The sequence below is a fragment of the Chaetodon auriga genome (genome assembly GCF_051107435.1).
Source record: "Chaetodon auriga isolate fChaAug3 chromosome 23 unlocalized genomic scaffold, fChaAug3.hap1 SUPER_23_unloc_1, whole genome shotgun sequence".
NCBI classification, from domain to species: domain Eukaryota; kingdom Metazoa; phylum Chordata; class Actinopteri; order Chaetodontiformes; family Chaetodontidae; genus Chaetodon; species Chaetodon auriga.
Genome location: NW_027481911.1, coordinates 311142 through 332045, shown reverse-complemented (window position 1 = coordinate 332045; position 20904 = coordinate 311142). Strand labels below are relative to the sequence as shown.

General features: G+C 43.2%; 4 protein-coding genes across 4 annotated transcripts in view; 2 read left to right on the top strand and 2 right to left on the bottom strand.

Annotated features, from left to right (window-relative positions):
* LOC143317615 (uncharacterized) overlaps positions 1 to 20904 on the top strand; it is a 238911-nt gene that overhangs the window by 104972 nt on the left and 113035 nt on the right. The window lies entirely within an intron of this gene.
* The window catches only part of LOC143317620 (uncharacterized), a 176513-nt gene that overhangs the window by 69148 nt on the left and 86461 nt on the right, over positions 1 to 20904 (top strand). The window lies entirely within an intron of this gene.
* LOC143317619 (uncharacterized) overlaps positions 1 to 20904 on the bottom strand; it is a 107141-nt gene that overhangs the window by 32187 nt on the left and 54050 nt on the right. The gene's annotated exons all lie outside the window — the stretch shown is intronic.
* On the bottom strand, positions 1045 to 4591 carry LOC143317609 (uncharacterized). The gene is made up of 4 exons (XM_076725699.1): positions 4416 to 4591; positions 3322 to 3496; positions 2821 to 3036; positions 1045 to 1544 (listed from the first exon to the last, which is right to left on the bottom strand). The coding sequence occupies exons 1-4, from the start codon at positions 4419 to 4421 to the stop codon at positions 1045 to 1047; spliced, it is 897 nt and encodes a 298-aa protein (XP_076581814.1). The 5' UTR covers positions 4422 to 4591.

Here is a 20904-nt window from a genome sequence, read left to right as displayed (position 1 = left end):
AATCCTGATAGCAGGGTTAACACTAAAACCACAACTACAGACCTCTCAAGAAGATACAGATTAGCCTAATAGCCCCTGCTCACTTTGGTAGAGTGAGATGGCTCACGGTAGAGGTCAGTACTGCCTGGTCTTCAAGATACTCAGAATCAGTGCCCCTGTACCCAACTACTTCACTGAATTGAGAAACACCAGAGGCACCTCCACTGATCTCATGCACCCCAAATTCAACATAAACATGGCACATAATATATTCAACTCTGATACCAAAATTTGTAACGTCCTACCGCAACGTATCAAAGTGTGGCAATAGTCATTCAAAACCTCAATGAAAGTGCACACGATTAAAATTTAACAGGACCTAGACAAATAGCCCTGCACACTGCTGTACATATACTTTTGCTCATGACTTTGTTCACACTGTGATTATGATTAGTATCGTCTATGAATTGAATACACAGGACCACACTGTAAGTCCCTGGATTTTTGTGCTATCATTTGAACATTACTTGTGTATATGCTGTACTGCTAGTGTTTAATAAATGTAAATGTATAACAGCTTATCTCCAAGATAGTGTTAATACATGGTATAACGTTTTCAGCCAAACATAATAGCCTGATGAAGGAAAAGCTTCTGGCTAAACCATGCATTTACACTAAGTAAACTATGTCAGACATAAACTGCCGTGCCAAATGGAATTATTTCAAACAGTTTTTCGATATGTCCAGCACCAGCGATCTACTGGATATGTGCTACCGTCACCTTTGAACAAGGGAATGGATGACAGTCATGATAGTTTACAACCATAGTTACCAGTTCCTCCTGTAGTGGATGTCCTGGGAGGGTCCATGTTTCTCTGCAGGGCCTCAGAAGTGATGCCTTTGTCCTCCTCTCACAGTGCTCCCCACACAGGTTTTCAGGTGATCCTAGTGCACACACAAATACAAAAGGGTCAAACATACGGTGAAATGTTGTGCATTACAGACCCAGACAGGAATATTGAAATTTTAGAAACATGACAATGTTACCCATTACAGCCTGTCCATTCATATTAAGTGTGATGTCCATAGTGAGAGTCCTGTACATCTTCTCAAATCTTTTGTTGACAGATGTATTATAATGGTGGAGAATGTTCCGTGTGTTCTGTGTGTATTACCCCATGTTTTCTTGATGGCATGGATGGGAAAACAAGTTCCCCGGAAAGACTTTGCCACTGCAAACACCCCATTCTCTTTGTCAATGCACTGACTACGTAGATGGCCAGCAGCTGTGATGTCATTGATAGTTGAGGTGTGCTTCTTTAAGATGTGCCTTCTCAGATTTTTTTTGTAAAGCCACAAACCACAGTTGGGACATTTGATATGCTCCTTATAAATAGACTGGCTCAATGGTGGCTGGGGTACTTTAGCTAGAAACACATGAGTGCCTGGTGTTGCTGCTGTTGTGCCTGGAGACATTGTGGTGCTGGTGAATAGGGTCGCAGATGGTTGGCCAGGGGTGTCTGCTGCTGCAGTGTCTGGGGTCACTGCTGGTGCGCCTGAAGTCGCTGGTGGTGGTGGTGGGGTGCCTGGAGTCGCTGGTGGTGGTGGTGGTGGGGTGCCTGGAGTCGCTGGTGGTGGTGGTGGTGGTGGTGGTGGTGGAGCGCCTGGAGTCGCTGGTGGTGGTGGTGGTGGTGGTGGAGCGCCTGGAGTCGCTGGTGGTGGTGGTGGTGGTGGAGCGCCTGAAGTCGCTGGTGGTGGTGGGGTGCCTGGAGTCGCTGGTGGTGGTGGTGGGGTGCCTGGAGTCGCTGGTGGTGGTGGTGGTGGTGGTGGTGGTGGTGGGGTGCCTGGAGTCGCTGGTGGTGGTGGTGGAGCGCCTGGAGTCGCTGGTGGTGGTGGTGGTGGTGGTGGAGCGCCTGGAGTCGCTGGTGGTGGTGGTGGTGGTGGAGCGCCTGGAGTCGCTGGTGGTGGTGGAGCGCCTGGAGTCGCTGGTGGTGGTGGGGTGCCTGGAGTCGCTGGTGGTGGTGGTGGTGGAGCGCCTGGAATCGTTGGTGGTCGTGGTGGAGCACCTGGAGTCGTTGGTGGTGGTGGGGTGCCTGGAGTCGCTGGTGGTGGTACGCCCTGGGTTGGTGGTGTTGAGCCTGGGGACACTGGGGTGCATGGGGTCACTGGTGTCGTGGTCAGAGTTGTTCTCCCAGATTTCTCACATTTTCTTAGGTGTTGCAAAAACTCAGCTCGGTTTATTAATGTCTTGGGGCAGTGTAGACAGTGGAAATGTTTCCGTTTGCGGCACTCCAAGTTGCAACGGATGAATTCTGAAATTAAGACAAAAACAGCATTAGTATTCCTGAAAAATGTTTGACACAATTACACAATTTACACAATTTGTCTCAGATTCCAAGCAAAAGCTTTGAAATAGCGTCGACAGGCAAGCAAACAAAACACAAAAAAAATGGTTTAAGGACCCCCCCCCCCCCCAAAAAAAAAAAAAAAAAAAAATTGAAAGTAGACTAATTCAATATGTAATATCCATCCATCTATAAAATGCATGGCTACACAACCTCTTTAAGCAGACATACTCTCAGTAATAAGTTATTCTGAAAAGATCAATGAAACACAATTACATTCAATTATTACTGTGTGTTTGGGAGGCATAAGAGAGATGCATTGTAAAGTGAGTTTTTTTTAATTGTAGCACATAAGTAAATAAATTATGCAATATAGCAAAGAAGAATTGCTTACCTCTACCTGGGGACATCTGGGTCACTGCTGTTGTGCCTGGTGTCACTGCTGCTGGTGTGTCTGGGGTCACTGCTGGTGTGTCTGGGGTCACTGCTGTTGTGCCTGGTGTCACTGCTGCTGGTGTGTCTGGGGTCACTGCTGGTGTGCCTGGGGTCACTGCTGGTGTGCCTGGAGTCACTGGTGTCGTGGTCACAGATTCCTCACATTTTATTATGTGTTGCAAAAACTCTTTTCTGTTGAGCAACGTCTTGGGGCAGTACGGGCAGTGGAAATGTCTTTGTTTGCGGCACTCTAAATGACAAATGAATATTGTGAATTCTGAAACAAAGAAGAAAATAACATTAGTGTTCCTGAAAGAATGTTTGAACACTCCACAAATATATTAGACAATGTGTCTCACATTCCAAGCAGGAACAATAAGTTATTCTGAAAAGGTCAATGAATAACAATCATATTCGACAATAATTAAGTTAAATTGCGCGTGTTTTGGAGGCATGAGAGCATTTTGATTTGTGAAGTGAGTTTTCTAACTGTAACACATTAGGAAATAACCTATTACTATTATGCAACTGCAAATAAAGACTAAACCAAGAAATTGCTCACCTTTATGCCGGACTGCTTTTACTCTATGTGACTCTATGTGATCCCAAACACGGTTATAGCTCTCACAGGGCTGAAAAACTGATGGATGGCAGAAAGGGCAATGGTACTTGTGGCAACATGTCTGGCACAGGGACAAAGTTACAGGACCTTTTGAAAGGTTCTGCACTGAGACATGCTGTGAAGCAAAATATTTAATATTGATTAAAACAGATATTGCATTGTAAGAAAAACAACAACACTATACTTACACAAATTAAGCAATAAACTTACATACAAAGTCACACTTAGCAGTGTTAACACCACAGGAGCCCCAGCAGCTTCTGTGCCACATGTTCACCCCAGCTTGTCTCAAATCTATAACAATATAATTTGTTGCACCTACAGCCATGTGAGCTGATGTTTACATACTATGTTGGAGCGAAAACTCTAAAACTATTGTCCAGTTTGATTGATTGATTGATATTTTTATTCGCCGTTTGCATAAGAAAAAGTACCGTTTCATGACAGTATAATTCACTGGTATAAGGTCAACTAAAAGGATGCCACAAGAAAGCGTTTAGGCTTTTTTCAATGGGGTCCTTTTTTAACTCATACAACACTGAATGACATACAAATAAAAAAGTTTGACAAAAGATATACATTGTGTGGTGATTCTTGGAGAGAAGAACATAATGTAACGTGTAAATTCATACATAGTGGAGGAGTTATGATAAAATAGACTGAGAGATACATAGACTTCACATCGTTTATGCGTGCAGCTAAAGACAGAGAAAGAATTCAAAGTGTTTATTGTCATGTGCACAGTAAAGAAACACGTTTCCCTGTACAATGAAATTCTTACTTTGCCGTCCACACAGTTGCCAGCGTAAGGACGTATGGACAGTGAGACTGATATTTATTGCTAAATATAAACTATATTACTGCAGAGAAGTCTCCGTCCGTAATATCGGATCAATTACACACATGTAAACTTATAAGACAAAACAGTCGGTAACATCAGACCAGTTCTACGCTGCCGAAAATACAAGCAATTCAACGGAGCTTCAATGACATAGGAAAACACACCACCATAAATCAAATCAGGGGCTACTAACCGTCATTCTGGATCAAAGTCAAAATCAAAATCAAGTATAGGTAACAGGATGCCAAGATGGCGAGTCTGGGCAGAGATACACTGCTCTATACTTGGTAACTGGAGGCAAGTATAGCGAGAATGAGTATAGCAAGTATAGGCGCGCCCATTTGTGACGTCACTTCCCCAAGATCTTCCCCTGGCAGATCTGCGGCAGATTATCTTCCCCTCCGGCGCCATCTTGGCCTCCAGCTACTCATGACTCGAGCTGAGAGATAGTTGACAGTCACTGCAGTTACTGACTTCAACCCTCCTGCACATTCCACCTTTGGTGCTATGCAGAAAGGCCATGATGGTTTCATCAGGGAAGGATTGGCTGCTTAGGCCTCCTTTGATTGTAGGATGCTTGTTTGTTTGTGTATGTGCCTGTGAAGAAAAAATAAACATCTAGTAAGGTTGACAGTTTGCCTCAGTAAGACAAATTTTTGTCTACTGGTTGTATATGTATGTATAGTTTGAGTTCCTCATAGAAGGCTATAACTATCTTTGGGCACTTATGATCAGTCTCCTCTGAGTCTTTGCACTTCTTAAGAAACATTAGGTCTCCACATGAGTCAGTTGCTCCAATTATCTTCTCTGGCTCAAGTCCTCTCTCAAAGCCACGTACAACTAGAACATCATCCTCCTTCTTCTTTGTTCCCGCTCTGGCTATTAAATGGATGGCTATCTATTTGACAACCTCAAAGGTACAATGCATCATAGGTAGCACAACTGCAGGGATTAACTCTAAACCTCTTGCACATTGCATTTTTGTTATGGTGCCATATGGGCCTTTAACATTTTCCACCGCTTCCCGAGCCATTTGGAGATCTCCGCGTTGGGCATGACTGCTCCATGATTTTCCTCCACCTTTCTTATGGTGCTGGAAAGGTGCAATGCATCATGGGAGTAGACTGGGCTATGCAGTCTTGTTATGCATCATGTGTAGAACCGGAGTCCTATTCCATTATTCCTTGCTGCGGTATTCAGGCGACCGGACCTGCTTTGAACACGCTAAGTTTTTTTTTTTTACCTAATGGAACAACATCTACTGCACATTGCACCTTTCTTATGGGGCCATGCAGAAAGGGAAATGCATAAAGTGTGGAGCTTGGCTACACTGTACATTATACGTACAGTTCACAGTCACTGCAGTGACTAAGTCTAACCTTCCTGCACATTCCACCTTTCTTATGGTGCCATGCAGAAAGGTGAAATGCGTCAAGCATGGAGCTTGGTTGAGCTGTGCATCAAATGAGAAACAGAGAGCACGCGCTTTTGGAGGAATGCTTGTTGAACTCCTGTTTCTGGTCAGCAAACTGGATATTTTTTGTTTGCAGTGCTTCGGCTGTAATTCTCCTGCACTTTGTACCTTGGTTATGGTGTCACGGATTGGGCTAGGTTGTGCATCATATGAACTTTTCTTATGGTGCCAGAAAAGTACAATGCATCGAGTAATAATGTGACAGAAAGTCACTGCAGTGACTAACTCTACCCCTCCTGCACTTTCCACCTTTCTTATGGTGCCAGAAAGGTGCAATGCTTCATGGGTGTTGCCTGTGCGTCATATGCACAGTTTTCAAATACCCTGTGCATCATATGCACTGTTAAGACCCTTTGTTGACCTGTGACCTGATGCATGAAAACTTGTTCTCTTTTCTTGTTTTGTTAGACTTCTTCAAACAGTTGTCACAGATGAAGCCTGATGGCCAAATGATGTCATAGTGCAACACGCAGACCTGATGCATCTTTCGCCCACGGTCTTTACATTCAATAAACCGTCCAGAGTCCAACATGTTATTTTTATTCTTTTCAATTTCTGCTAAATGCAGGAAAAGCAGAAATTGAAAATAAGTGAAAGTGAAATGCATCATATGCGCAACCAAGCACAACCACTGCAGTCACTCCAGTGACAAACTCTAACCTTTCTGCACAGGTGCAATGCACCATGGGCTGTCAGATAGGCTGTGCATCAAATACACAGTGTAACAGACTTCTGCTGTAATATACGTGTTGGGTAGATTAACAAATTTTCTGAAAAGTGAAAATACTGAAAATAATTCAGTGGAATGAATGAAACAAAAGTGGGCTGAGCAGCACACGCATTGCAGCTACAGTATACACTAAAATACAAGGAAGCATGGAGTGTCAGAAACGTGAGTCAGTTTGAGCAGTTTGCGGCCTGGGTCTGCTTTCTGTCTGTCTCTGCAGTCTGTTGAGACATTTATTGTATAATAAATGCCAAGTCAACATACTTACAGACATAAGAGCGACATCTGTCTTCTCGCCCAACTCGATACAAAAAAGTTAATGAGTATTTCCGAAATAACTGTGCCATGATTGTTTTGTTGAACTGTGCATTATATACATAACGTATTTGACAGATAAGTGAAAATAATAGTATAAATGACAGTCACTGCAGTGACTAACTATTACCCTCCTGCATATTTTACCTTTCTTACGGTACCAGAAAGGTGCAATGCATTATGGGTGCTTACTGTGCGTCATATGCACAGTCCACCTTTCCACCTTTCTTATGGTGCCATGCAGAAAGGTGAAGTGCGTCGAGTGTAGAGCTTGGTTGTGCTACAATTCAAGGCCATGACGGCTGTTTTTGAAACATACAAAAGAAATGTGAATGCAGCAAGCACGGAGTCTGTAGAAAAAAAAAGAACCGTCTCAAAGAGATAAACATTTGTTTTTCATACACATTAAGACAACACCACCCCCACGCTCGCCCTCTGCTCTGTAATTACAATGTATAGCTACCTCTGGGGGGATTGTGTGGGTGTGTGTGTGTGTTCTAGGTGTACGGTGGGTGGGATCCGTTGGATATCGAGGAGGCGACGCTGGCGCACCCGCTCATGCCCTGTTCATTCCTCCCCCCGATGACGTCACCCTCATAGCCGGCGGGCTGTGGGCGCGCGTGCAGCCCTGGACATCTAAGGGCATCACAGACCTGTTATTGCTCAATCTCGTGTGGCTGAACGCCACTTGTCCCGCTAAGAAGTTGGACGCCGATCACACGGAGTCGCGTAACTAGTTAGCATGCTGGAGTCTCGTTCGTTATCAGAATTAACCAGACAAATCGCTCCACCGACTAAGAACGGCCATGCACCACCACCCACCGAATCGAGAAAGAGCGATCAATCTGTCAATCCATTCTGTGTCCGGGCCGGGTGAGGTTTCCCATGTTCAGGGTTCTAAATTAACTTTTTTGATCACCAGCCAATGTGGCTGGTGACCTTCTAAAGTTACCAGCCAATCAGAATTTCCACTAGCCAAATTTTTTCCCGGTGAAAATAAGAGAGATTATGAGTGCCACTGAATGCATTTGATCATTTTATTGATATTGTTGGCATGAAAAATGCACAGAAAGTACAACACATGAAACAAAATATACACAGAAAGTGCAAACATTTAATTTATACAAACAAAAAATGCTGTCAGATTTATTATTTTCTAAAAGACATTTTTCCAGTAAGTATTTAGTATCATTACATTCCTAATAAAATGTATTTTTCCTTTCAACTTAAAGTGTTTCTGCTTTCCTTCTTTAATAAGAAATATATATAAGTAACAGCCATGAATTAAACACTTGCAAAAAATTGCATTGGTAATAAATTGAATTATGTATGTACAACTAGAAAACACAAATAGTGCAGCAGTCAGTATTGCAGACTCCTTAGGCTCTCCTGATGACTTCGGGCACTCTCATGGTCCTTTACTGCCTCGACTTTAAAATTATTAGTCCCCACCACAAAATTATTCGTCTTGTTTTTTTCTTTCGTGTACATGCGGCAGTCCTTACAAAACATGACGGCATTTTCGTGATCAAACACAAGCCATTCACGACCTGTCAGCCATTTAGCGTTAAACTTTCTTTTCTTTGTTTCGCACGCTTTGTCGACATTCTCATCCCCTGCCTCCTTCCTGTTCTCGCCCCCAGACGTCTGTCCCAACCACCGCAGCATTTAGTTTAACTTTACTTTTTACTTTTAGTTAGCTCAGTCTCCTTTTTTACAGTTTATACGCCGCCGTTCATTCTTCTTCTTCTTCTTCTTCTTTGTGTTTGCGTTTCCGTGGTTTCTCGCGCCGGTTGCACTACAGACTGTAGTGTGCCTGCGCACAGCCAATGGGCGTCTTGAACGTCATCACGTAGCATTACGACAGTGTTCATGGGAAATGTGGGACGGACTGTCAGGGGGACATATGACCAAGAACTGTAGAGCGGCTCTGACTGACATGATTGCCTAATGCATTACCGGCCAAATTGGCAAGTAAGTTTTTATTTACACCCGCCAATATGAATTTCAACCCGCATTTGGCGGGTTGGCGGGTGTTAATTTAGAACCCTGTTTGTAAGTGTAGGACTGATGGTCGTTGTTACTTCCGAAGGTGGGTGCAATGACTTGTTTTGTCCACTAGATGGAGACAAGTGACTACGGACACAACAGTTTATCTGTGTTGAAGTCTAGGACCCACTGCTAAAGAACAATGAGATACTCCTTTAACACCGAGAGCTTTGACCTTTGTCCCTGTCTGTCTGTCTGTCTGTCTGTCTGTCTGTCTGTCTGTCTGTCTGTCTGTGTGATCCATTAGTCCTGTGCTTTTTTTCATTGCAGCATATTTGAATAGAGCAGCCTATGAGACACTAATGCTGGACAGAGCAGAGTAGGTGTTGGATACATTCTATATGTAACCGGCAGGTTAGGTCTGCCCCACCACCGCTGTATTCTAACAGTAACGTCCCCGCTTCTTCAAGTCACGCACCTGCAGCGAGGCTCCTAATCAGCACCATTTGCGGGACATAAATGCGGGTAGCGGCGCGCCAGCCAATCTCTCTCTCTTTCTGTCTCTCTCTCTGTGTGTCTCTATCTTTATGTTGTAAGGTGGAGTTTTTTTGTTTTTTGGTTGTTGGTCTGTTTTTGAGCACTTGACTGTCAATACTGCTGTTGTTTTTTTGGACTGGTGAGCAAATAAAAGTGGTTTGAAAAATCAAAAATCTCTCTCTCTGTCTCTCTTTCTCTCTCTCTCTGTCTGTCTGTCTGTCTGTCTGTCTGTCTGTCTGTCTCTCTCTCTGTCTCTATGTCTCTCACTTCCTATCAAAAGTTATTCACAAATGAAATCTTGATCCAGGGGGTCATTGGTGTGCAAAGTGCTATCACTGTGATACATGGGCTGGCCCGTGCCTGCCCTCCTGTGGCCACTGAGGGGATCTGTCGCTTTGTGCTGCAGCAAATGTGATGAGATGGCGACGTGATGCACCGAAGCCCCACCGAAGATCTCAAAACGTGTGAGTCAGTGTATGTCCAATTAAGAAGAGAGATTAAATCTGCAGACCCAATTTACTGTATATAAAGAGAAATTCAACCTCACTTGCGTTGCATTGCAACCTGAACCCTGTCTCCTGTGAAATAGAACAACATCTTCAACAGATATTGAGGTGGCACTACAAATACTGGATGCGGTGGTGTGTTACAACTGCCTGCCCTCAGACTCTCTCACTGTCTTCATCATCACACTCTGTCGAACCGTCAGCATCATGGAGTTTTGTGAATCCTGCTGGAAGTTGATGAGGAAGGTGTTGGGGACTCACCTCGGCCACAGTGCCGTTTACACTATGTGTCTCTATGTCTCTCTCTCTCTCTCTCTGTCTTGCTCTCGGTCTCCCCCTCTCTCTATGTCTGTCTCTCTGCCAGTCTATCTGTCTCTCTCTCTCTCTCTGTCTCTGTCTGTCTGTCTCTCTGTCTCTCTCTGTCTGTCTTTCTGTCTGTCTGTCTGTCTGTCTGTCTCTCTCTGTCTCTATGTCTCTCTCTCTCTCTCTCTCTGTGTGTCTCTCTGTCTTTCTGTCTGTCTGTCTCTCTCTCTCTCTGTCTCTATGTCTCTCTCTCTCTGTCTCTATGTCTCTCTCTCTCTCTCTCTCTCTCTGTGTCTCTCTGTCTGTCTGTCTGTCTGTCTGTCTGTCTGTCTGTCTCTCTCTCTCTCTGTGTCTGTCTCTCTTTTTTTTTGGTTGTTGGTCTGTTTTTGAGCACTTGACTGTTAATACTACTGTTGTTTTTCTGGACCGATGATGAGCAAATAAAAGTGGTTTGAAAAATCAAAAATCTCTCTCTCTATCTCTGTGTCTGTCTCTCCCTCTCTGTCTGTCTGTCTGTCTCTCTCTCTGTCTTTATGTATCTTTGCCCTCCTGTCGGCTCGTCATCAAGCTTGATGACGAGGCGATCATTTGAATCAGGTGTGTTGGAGCAGGAAACATCTAAAACATGCAGGGCAGGGGTCCCAGAGGAATTAAGAAACACTGCTCATGCACCTTCCTATCAAAAGTTATTCACAAATGAAAGGCCCACCGAAGATCTCAAAATGTGTGAGTCAGTGTATGTCCAATTAAGAAGAGAGATTAAATCTGCAGACCCAATTTACTGTATATAAAGAGAAATTCAACCTCACTTGCGTTGCATTGCAACCTGAACCCTGTCTCCTGTGAAACAGAACAACATCTTCAACAGATATTGAGGTGGCACTACAAGTACTGGATGTGGTGGTGTGTTACAACTGCCTGCCCTCAGACTCTCTCACTGTCTTCATCATCACACTCTGTTCACCCGTCAACGTCATGGAGTTTTGTGAATCCTGCTGGAAGTTGATGAGGAAGGTGTTGGGGACTCACCTCGGCCACAGTGCCGTTTACACTATGTGCCGCATAATGGAAGAGAGGGTGTACATGGAGGATGCACCATTGCTGAGAGGAGCTGTGTTCTTTGTTGGAATGGCACTATAGAGCGCCTGCTGCAGCCGATCCAGACAACAGGCAGTGTGGCCACCAAAAACTAATCAGCGGCGATTACATCCCCAACACTGCAGTCACATCTTTCAGACACTACTGTGAGGTTATCCTGCTGTTGGAGAACCAACTGACAGGGAAAGAAGTTCATTATTTTTTCTTTGTTTCTCTGGAGTTTTTGGAATGCTACTTCAACAACATCAGGCCGGTTTCCCTTTAACAGCAAGATGGAGACAAGACGGACCAGGGCAGGTTCTTCCTTGGAGAAGGTGGGGTCCCATCGTCCAACCCTGCATCAGATTTACAACGGCTGAAGTCAAAGTGAGTAATCAGTATTACTACATCAAAAGCATGCTCTATGAATCTTTCAAGGCTTTGATTTGACTCATAGCAATTAAACAGACGAGGACACATTGCAGCTGTTTTTGTTTCATTCGTTGTGTTGAACTGCTGTCGAATTGGTCTACACACACCCGCATCCCTGCAGGACTGGAATGCTTATTGCAGGGCCTTCCCTGTAACACTGACTGGTGACCCGCCTTTAAAAGACCAATGTACAAAGGCTGGTTTTCTACACTACCGGCCTTACGACCACAAGTGGAGGGATCTCCAACTTAGGCAGCGGAGTCAATACATACTATATATATACACACACACACACACACACACACACACACATATACGTGTATATATATATATATATATATGGAGTACATAAAGGTGAGTAGCATATGCTACTCACCTTTTTGTACTCCATCATACAGCTTATTCCATTGACAGGAAAGTCGACCCCCCTCATGCAGCCCGAATACAGAAGACACTGGACAAGGAGACAGCGTGGACATCAAACAGACCCACTGTCTATGACCTTGTGAAGGGCGGGGTTCCCCCTCAACAACAAATTGAGGACAACAATCTCCTCATCCGCTCAGTCGCTGAGCAGAATTGGAAGGGCTTGGCCTTTAAGGATTTTGGAGAGGAAAAAGGCAAAGGTACACGCACACATGATTTGCAATCCAACCCCCAATTTTAAGTGAGTGATTACTTCTATGTGCATGTGTTGAGTCGGTGCTCCCAATTATTAAATGGTCATTTATTATTTTGTATTTATGATGGGCAAACTTAATGTTATGTTATGTTTATTGAGTGTTTGAGTTGATTGAGGACTGATTGATTGCAGCTGTCTGATATCCATCGTGGGCGTGTTTAATAAAAGTCTCGCACCCGCAGCTGAGTTCAGTTGTGTGTAGGTGACCTGGGAAACAGCAGAGCGTCTCCGATCCATTTCTCCTTGTATACGGTGCTTTTTCTCTGACTTCTGGGTTCTGGGTGGGTGTTTCCACCGTGTGTGATGATTAGATGCTGTTAGCACCATGAGCAGAAGAATCGCAGACACAAGCCGCTGGTCTCGGCTCCTATTTGACGGAGATGAAAAGAATTACGAACTATGGGAGAAGAAGTTTTTGGGCCGCCATCGTCTGCAGGGCCTGAAAAACATTGTTTTAAATGACACCGACACGGAAGACGCAGAGGAGCTGCTAGTGGATGCAGCCAAGAATGCCGAGGCTTTGATGACAAAAGTAGCAGATGACAGCCGAGAAGCTCTGAAGATTTTAAGGGACTATTAACAAGGTAAAGGAAAGCCACACATAATCAACCTTTATACAGAACTGACATCACTTCAAAAGTCAGTCAGTGAAAGTGTGACTGAATATGTGATCCGTGCTGAGACCACAATCACAGCTTTGAGAAATGTTGGAGAAACGTTAAGTGACGTTATGGTTCTGAAGGGGCTGCCTGAGTCCTTCAAACCATTTGCGGTTCATATTACACAGCGTGCTGAGAACGTATCTTTTGCTGAGTTTAAAACAAAGCTACGCAGCTACGAGGACACAGAGAAGATGTGGGCTGCAGCAACAGATGACAACGTGATGAAGGCGCGCATGCATCAGCAGAGAGGGAGACCTGCCAGCGCAGGTGACTGAGGAGCAGAAAGGGCAGCAGCGGACCTGGCGTGCTTCAAATGCGGCCTGAAGGGACACCTGGCCAGAGCCTGCCAGCGCAAGTTGTGGTGCAGTCACTGCAGGAGCACCGCACACCGGGACACCACCTGTAGAAGGAAACAGCGCAGAGACCAAGACGACGCACGCAATGTCTCTGGGGGGGGGGTCGACTGCGGGGCAACATCGCATATCATCACAGATCTCGCCAAGTTCAGGTTTGATGGTTGAGGTTTGATGAGGAGTTCCAGGCTGATACACACTGCGTGGAGATGGCTGATGGCACGAGGTGCAAGGGGGTGGCAGAGCGCCGCGGCGATGCAGAGGTCTGTCTGATTGACGGCAGAGGCAGACATCTGAACACCACGCTGAGGCAGCCCTGTACATCCCATCCTATTTTCTCGGTGAAAGCAGCCACTGCCAGCAGAGCCACCGTGATCTTCAAGAAAGGGAAGGATGTGTGACATGGCATGAGATTCTGGGGCACTGCAACTATGATGACATTCAGAGGTTACAAAGTGTTGTTGATGGCATGAAAATTAAAGATCCAACAAAAAAACCCTCCACATTGTGAAGTGTGCACTCTGGGAAATTTTTCCAAACCAGAAACAGAGACCCTGATACGAGAGCTAAAACACCTCCAGAGCTAGTACGCACAGATGTGGCCGGACCGATCCACCCAGAGTCCAGAGATGGTCACAGATATGCACTTTCATTCACTGATGACTTTTCCAGTACAGTGTTTGTGTATTTCTTAAAAAGCTACAGAGAAGTTTGTAGCTGACACAGCCCCATACGGCAAGGTCAAGTGTTTCAGATCTGACAATGGTTCTGAATACACAGGAAAAGGTTACCAGGCTCTACTCATTAAACATGGGATTAGACATGAGACATCAGCACCTTACTCTCCTCACCAGAATGGCACTGCTGAGCGCAATTGGCGCACACTTCTTGATATGGCACAGTGCATGTTGATTGAAAGTAATCTGCCAAAACAACTGTGGACGTATGCAGTCCAGACTGCTGCTGTGGAGAGGAACAGATGTTTTAATAAACGCACAAAGCAGACACCAATCCAAGCACTGACAGGCAGACGGTCAAACCTGCCTCGAACGCAGAGGTTTGGGTTGGAGTGTTTTGCTTAAAAACAAGACAAAAGAAAATTAGATGGTGTGAAAAGGGTGTTTTCATCGGGTATGACAAAAACAGTCCAGCATACATTGTCTACTTTCCTGACACTAAAAAAGTGCAGAAGTGCAGGGTGGTAAAATTTGTGGCTAAAACAGGTGTAGGGCAGCAGACATAGACTAACTTTCACAAGGTGAAATCTCACACAAATGAAAAGTTGGTGTGTAAGCTAGAGAGGTCACTGTATGGGCTAAAACAATTGGGCAGGAATTGGAACAAGGTTTTGCATGACTAATATACCCCCACTAAAAACATGCAAGAAGATCACCACCTGACCAATGGTGACAAAAGTGGAACTGGGTCCCCGGGCGCCGGTTGGATGGCAGCCCACCGCTCCTGGTCCGCCGCGGAGGAAGGACGACCAGGATGGGTTAAAGGCGGAAGTCAAATTTCACCAGTGCATGGCGTGTGTGGGCATGATATGGGCATGTATCTGTGTGACAAATAAAGGGGATTGTCCCTCTGATTCTTCTATCTGACCCAAATCAAGTTTGTACAGAACCAGGCTGACCACTGTGTTTACGCAAGGGAAACAGAACATGATAAGGTGATCATGGTTATTTGGATTGATGACATCATCATTGCAGCAAGTGATGAAAATGCATTGCAGCTTGTGAAAGACATGCTTACAGCAAGGTTCAAAATGAAGGATTTGGGCAAACTCAGATATTTTCTTGGCATTGATTTTAACCAGAGTGACAACTGTGTGACAATGTCACAGACAAAGTATGTTGAAAAACTCCTGGAGAGGTTCAACATGCAGGATTGTAAACCTAGATCCACACCGTGTGAACAAAAACTGAACTACACGGATGATGCAGCACTGATGAATAATGACACAAGATACAGAGACGCAGGAGGAAGCCTCATCTGTTTGATTGTGTGTACCAGACCTGATTTGAGCTGTGTTGTATAAGCAAACTGTCACAGTACGTTACTGAACCTACTGCACAGCAATGGGGTACGGTTAAGCATATACTGAGGTATCTCAAAGGCACAATTAACAAAGAGTTGTGCTACAGGAAAAGTGATGAGAACCTGGATAAACAAGCACACAGTGACACGAACTGGGCTGCTGATGTCAATGATAGACAAAGCACATCAGGTTATTGTATAAGCATATACAAGGGCAGCACTTTAGTGTCATGGACAACCAAAAAGGAGCCAAACGAGGCTGTCCAGGTGTGAGTCAGAGTACATTGCACTTGCAATGAAATGTGGTCTCCAAACCTCAAACCCAGTGAAACCACTAATCCTCCAGTAAAATCTCTTTTAAACCAATGCAACCACTTACCAACCCACAAAGCCTCTTGAAAAATCTCTCACATCTCAAAACATCTGTGTGAAAACACTTGGAAACTAGTAAAATCAAAGTGAATTCAACAAAATCCTCAGGTGAATCCTGGATGGACTCTCAGGTCAATCCAGCAACACCTGGAGTGAAACCTCATCCATATAAGGACCTGTGTTCCAAAGCCCTGGTCCACTCCTTTGATACGTCACAAAGTGGCTTTGATCTATCAGAGATGACATCAACATTCCACTGAGCTCAGGGCTTGAGGGAGGTCATTGGTTTCCATAGCAACAATAAAGACAATATTGATACCTCCACGGGCATTGCACAAACAAATCCACATAATAAGTCAGTAAGAGTGATCCGAGTGATGATCAGTTTGACGGCAGGTACAGATCACCAGCCCTGAGTTCTGGAGCTCAGAGGAACTTCCTGACAGCGGTTAGGCCACAGCAGAAAACCTGGCGCCTCTCCGTCCTCACCGTCAGTGGTGCTGACGTCTCGAGTGGGGGAGTGTGGAAGTTGCAGTCGTGACAGCAAGAGCTCCCACTTTCAAATGTGGTCTCCAAACCTCAAACCCAGTGCACTGCAGAAAAGGTTAGTCCAAATATAAGATATAAACACTACATTTGGGAAGAAAATTACTTGAAACTAGTGAAATTACCCGTCCATGGAGCAGGGAAATTTTACTTGATAAGAAACCTTGAAACAAGATTTTTAAATCTGGAAATAAGTTTGTAGGTAAGTATGTAAAAGGATTAAAATAAGCTGAAAATGCTGATTTTTAGGTCAAAATCCTTGAAATCAAACTTAATAATAAGTGAAAAATACTAAATATAAGCAAATAATTTTTGTTTTCATTTTTTATTTTCTCATTTTTAGCAGATCAAGGTTTAAAAACAAGAAAAACATTACTAATTTAAGTAAAGATTACTCAGTACTAGTGCAGTGTGATTAAAACTAAACCCAAAAACTTAAAACCCGACCTTATTCTAAGATTATACATCTCGACTGACTCGACTGAAATCACAACCAGGACTGCATGGATGATAAGCACCAACGTTTATTTAACTCTCAGGATTAATAACTACACCATCAACACTGTGTCAGGGTTGTTCCACAATCTTAAAATCGGAATTAAAGCATTTTAAGATTTTTTGTGGCCCAAACAAAGACCAAATTAATTTGGCACAGAAATCACACACACACACTGTAAATGCCAAAACAAGATGATCCACTAAAAACGAATAATAGAAATCACAAAATGGTCAACCTGACTCACTTAAAGCGCTAGTGGCATCTTGGTCGTGGATGACATCATCAACTACCTCGGTTTGAATGACAAAGAGGAGCGTTGCAACACATTTTGGATATGTCAAGTGCAAAGTGCAGCAGTATGCCATTAACACCAACAACCCTTCCCAGACATCCTCCTGGGGGAGGGTGCTCACTGGTACGTTTCCCACAACGACAATGTCGACTGTTCCATCAAAGATCAGCACCGGTGAGGAGAGAGGCCGCTTTTCCAGGTAAAGCACAGGGTCCTCACCTGGCTGGAGTAGAATGAAAAGGACAATATGGTGAATATGGTGAAAATCTTACAAAGTTTATTAGTCTTATTTTTAGTCAAAATGTCTCATCCCACTTGATTTAAGATGAATTCACTTTACAAGTAACATTTCAGTAAGATGGAGGGACTTGTTTTAAGACAATGCATCTTAAATATCTTGTTAAGTCAAACAATCTTGAAATGATCTTGTTTTGACTTGTATTTTGCAAGAAACAAGCTTCATTTAACATTTCGTGCATTTTTCAAGCTGAGTTGTCATTTGTAGACGATACATAATCTTGATTTAAGAGATAAACTTCACTGGATTCAAGTAAATGCATTTTATTGGAAAATCACCAATTTATATCAGAAAACAGCTGCATTGATAAAAGGAAGACAAGATTTTCTTTTTTTTTTAAGGATGAGTTACAGTCAGCAATGAACATCACGTGCTTAAATCGCATTAATAATTTATCATCACCATCACGCTTCGTGGTACACCTCAAAGGACGATAACATTATACGTATGTACACAAAAGTTAAATGCAATACTTACCGAAGCTCAGCTTATCTTTAGGGGCCCAGCTGTCTCGAGTGGTAGTACAGGTCTCCAAGTTGTCTTACAAATAAGCAGCAGCACATTTATCGCCCGCTTGTTTCATTTCTTGTTTAAATACCTCAGCACCGCCGCGCCGCAGTGATGACGTATTTTTGTAGGCAGACCGGAGGTTGTTGAACTTCGCGGAAATAAATTTGGAGGCCAACAGACATTTATGACAGTTACACATTTTGTTTATCATGATATTCCTTACTGTGCAAAACCACTGTCACTATCTTTAAGCCTGAATTTAATTTTCTAGGTTAAACGCTGACGACCTACGAACTACAACTCCGTCGACGGATTATGACATCATTAACCTGAGACTACCACCGCGTTGCATGTCGGCCGTTAGTGAAACGCAGTAAGTGCGCATAGTACCGAGGGGGTTGAAGCCGTGCACAATTGTAAGTACATTAATACGATTTTCACAAGTTTTGTGTCGAATATAGTTTTTAACGTTATACGTGTTTTTAAAAAAGTGTTAAGTATGTATTGTGATGTTTTGCTGCCAGACTGATCCAACTGGCGAGGGGAGCTCAAAGCTAGCTTGCTATCATTAGCTAAGTTATGAGCATGGACCAACTAGATGACATTGCTAAATCGACTTTGAAGGCTAAGGTTAATGTAGATTGAGCTTTGGATCAAATAAAGACCAGATATTATCAAAAACTTGTTGTTCTTAAATATTTTTTCACAGTGTGTGGTTTTAGATAAAATGTGTGCATGTAAAATAATTGTTTATGTATATTAACGTGTGTAACTGAAATCAAACCTAAAAGCAAAGTTGTGAATTTCTAATTCAAGATATTATAGATGTAGAAATGCAATGTATTGTATGCTTAATGTGAAAATGTTTCTGCCCATTACGATATGTTCTTTCTTTCTTGTACAAATGTCTGGAAGAACTTTTTTGGGTGCCCCCTGATCACTGCAGCGCAATAATTCAACTTTTCATTCATTCTAAAATGTTCACAGCTGCAAACGTCAGTGAGGAAATGATGGGCACCCTGTCTCGTGAAGACCTGCGGGATCTTTTCCCAGGCCCAGAAAACTTCTTTCAGAGAAAAGCAGTTTGGCGTGCCTGCCATGATGATTTGGATGAGGTCAGTTTCTGAATGAGGCTAACAAATGGAACCTCAGTCTTAATGTACACAATTAACAATGAAATGTTGCCGTTACCATTTGGTTGTATTTTTTATTTGTTGGTTTTTGATTTTACAGGAATCTGGCAGAGAAGACTCTCACTCAAAGGACAGTATTACTTCTTTTAATGAGTCACCCTTGCCACAGACCACCACTCCTGTGAAAGAGTATCCTGCAAAGTACATGACCCCAGAAAAGGTTGTCAAGTTGTCTTTCCCAGAATATGTGTTGCACACTGACTCTGAACTTGAACAAGTCCGAAAACAATACTTTGAATTGGCAAAAAAAAAAAGGCGAGGAGGGCAACTTTGAAATGTCAAACTCATCCGGAACACCATGACCAGTCTGATTGCAATCCTGAGGGCCGAAGGTGATGGAGAATCAGACAGATACCCATCAAAACCAGAGGTCACAGCTATGGCCAAGAGAATAGTACAGCACTACCCCATGCGACAGGACAAAGGCAGCAAGAAGACTTCATGGGTAAGTGTTGAAAGGCATCCACTTAGTTGCCATAGCAACTAGACAATAGATAAGGCCACATACTCAAACAGGCAATAACTACATATCTTGGAAGCATTAGCAATTATTATGGACTATCTGGAAGGCACAGAAGTTTTGATGCTGAACTTGGAAGATTTACTGATTTAAACTCAATATTTGGAATTTACTGCTTTGGATGGAAAAATTGGAAGCATAAGTGATTAATACTCAACATTTGGAATATAGTACTTTGGATGCTAAACGAGGAAGCATTAGTGATTAACATTGAATACTTGGAATACATTGCTTTGGATGGTTAACCTGTAAGCAATAGTAATCAATATTCAATACTTGGAATATATTGTTTTGGATGCTAAACTTGGAATCATTAATAAACAATACTCAACATGGAATGTACTGCTTTGGATGCAAAACTTTGAAAAATTAGTGATTCATTTTCAGTATTTGGAGCATGTAGATTTTTGGACTCTAAACTTGGAAACAGTAGTGATTTTGATTCAATATTTGGAATACATACCTTAAGAGCCTAAACCTGGAAAGGCTAGTTACTATAATGCAAAGATTGGAAGGTTTAGTCACTTGTATTTTATCTTTGTATTTTATCGTGACCCACGTCACCCGACCCTACTATCGAAACTCAGAGAGTGAGAGCGAGTGCACCGTGACACAATAACAACAATAACAAAGTCTGCTCACAGCCTAGATCCTAGTGTGAGCCAGAAATAACAACAGAAAAACTTACTGTTCAATTGCCAACTCCTCGTTCATTATGATAATGTTAGGTGTTTTCATGTCACTGAGACAAAATCTAGCTTCTCTGGCTGGTTTCTCCAACCTTGCATACTCAACTTTTAATGAGTCTAAAATGAAGCACGCTTAAACATGAAAATGAAAAACTCAAGATGTTCGTCTTACCAGGAAAACAGGATCATCCTGCATTTTCCGGAAACTGAGCGGACAAGGACCCTCTCCCCTTGTTAACAATTATTGCTCAATATTAATTATTATAATATAGTACTTAGAATGCTAAACTTGTAAAGTGATGTTTAGTGCTCAATATTCATTATTTGGAAGTAAGAATGCTAAACTGCTAAGAATTAGCACTCAATATTCATTATTTGTAATATATTACTTGGGATGCCAAACTTAGAAGACTTAGCGCTCGATAGTTAACATATGAAATATGGTACTTATATTGCTAACTGTAACGAGCTAGTGGAGGACCCAATTGCAGTACCGGCCGATTTACAGGGAATACGGGGAAACGGACAACCGGAGCAACAATGTGCCATACTGAGCAGAGAGCCGGCTCAGAGGGAGTTAGTGTGAGGAGAGCGGATCGAACACGGAAATCACAGACAGATTTCGGCATGGTTGAAACCACCGAGGCGGTAAGATCTGCACACCCA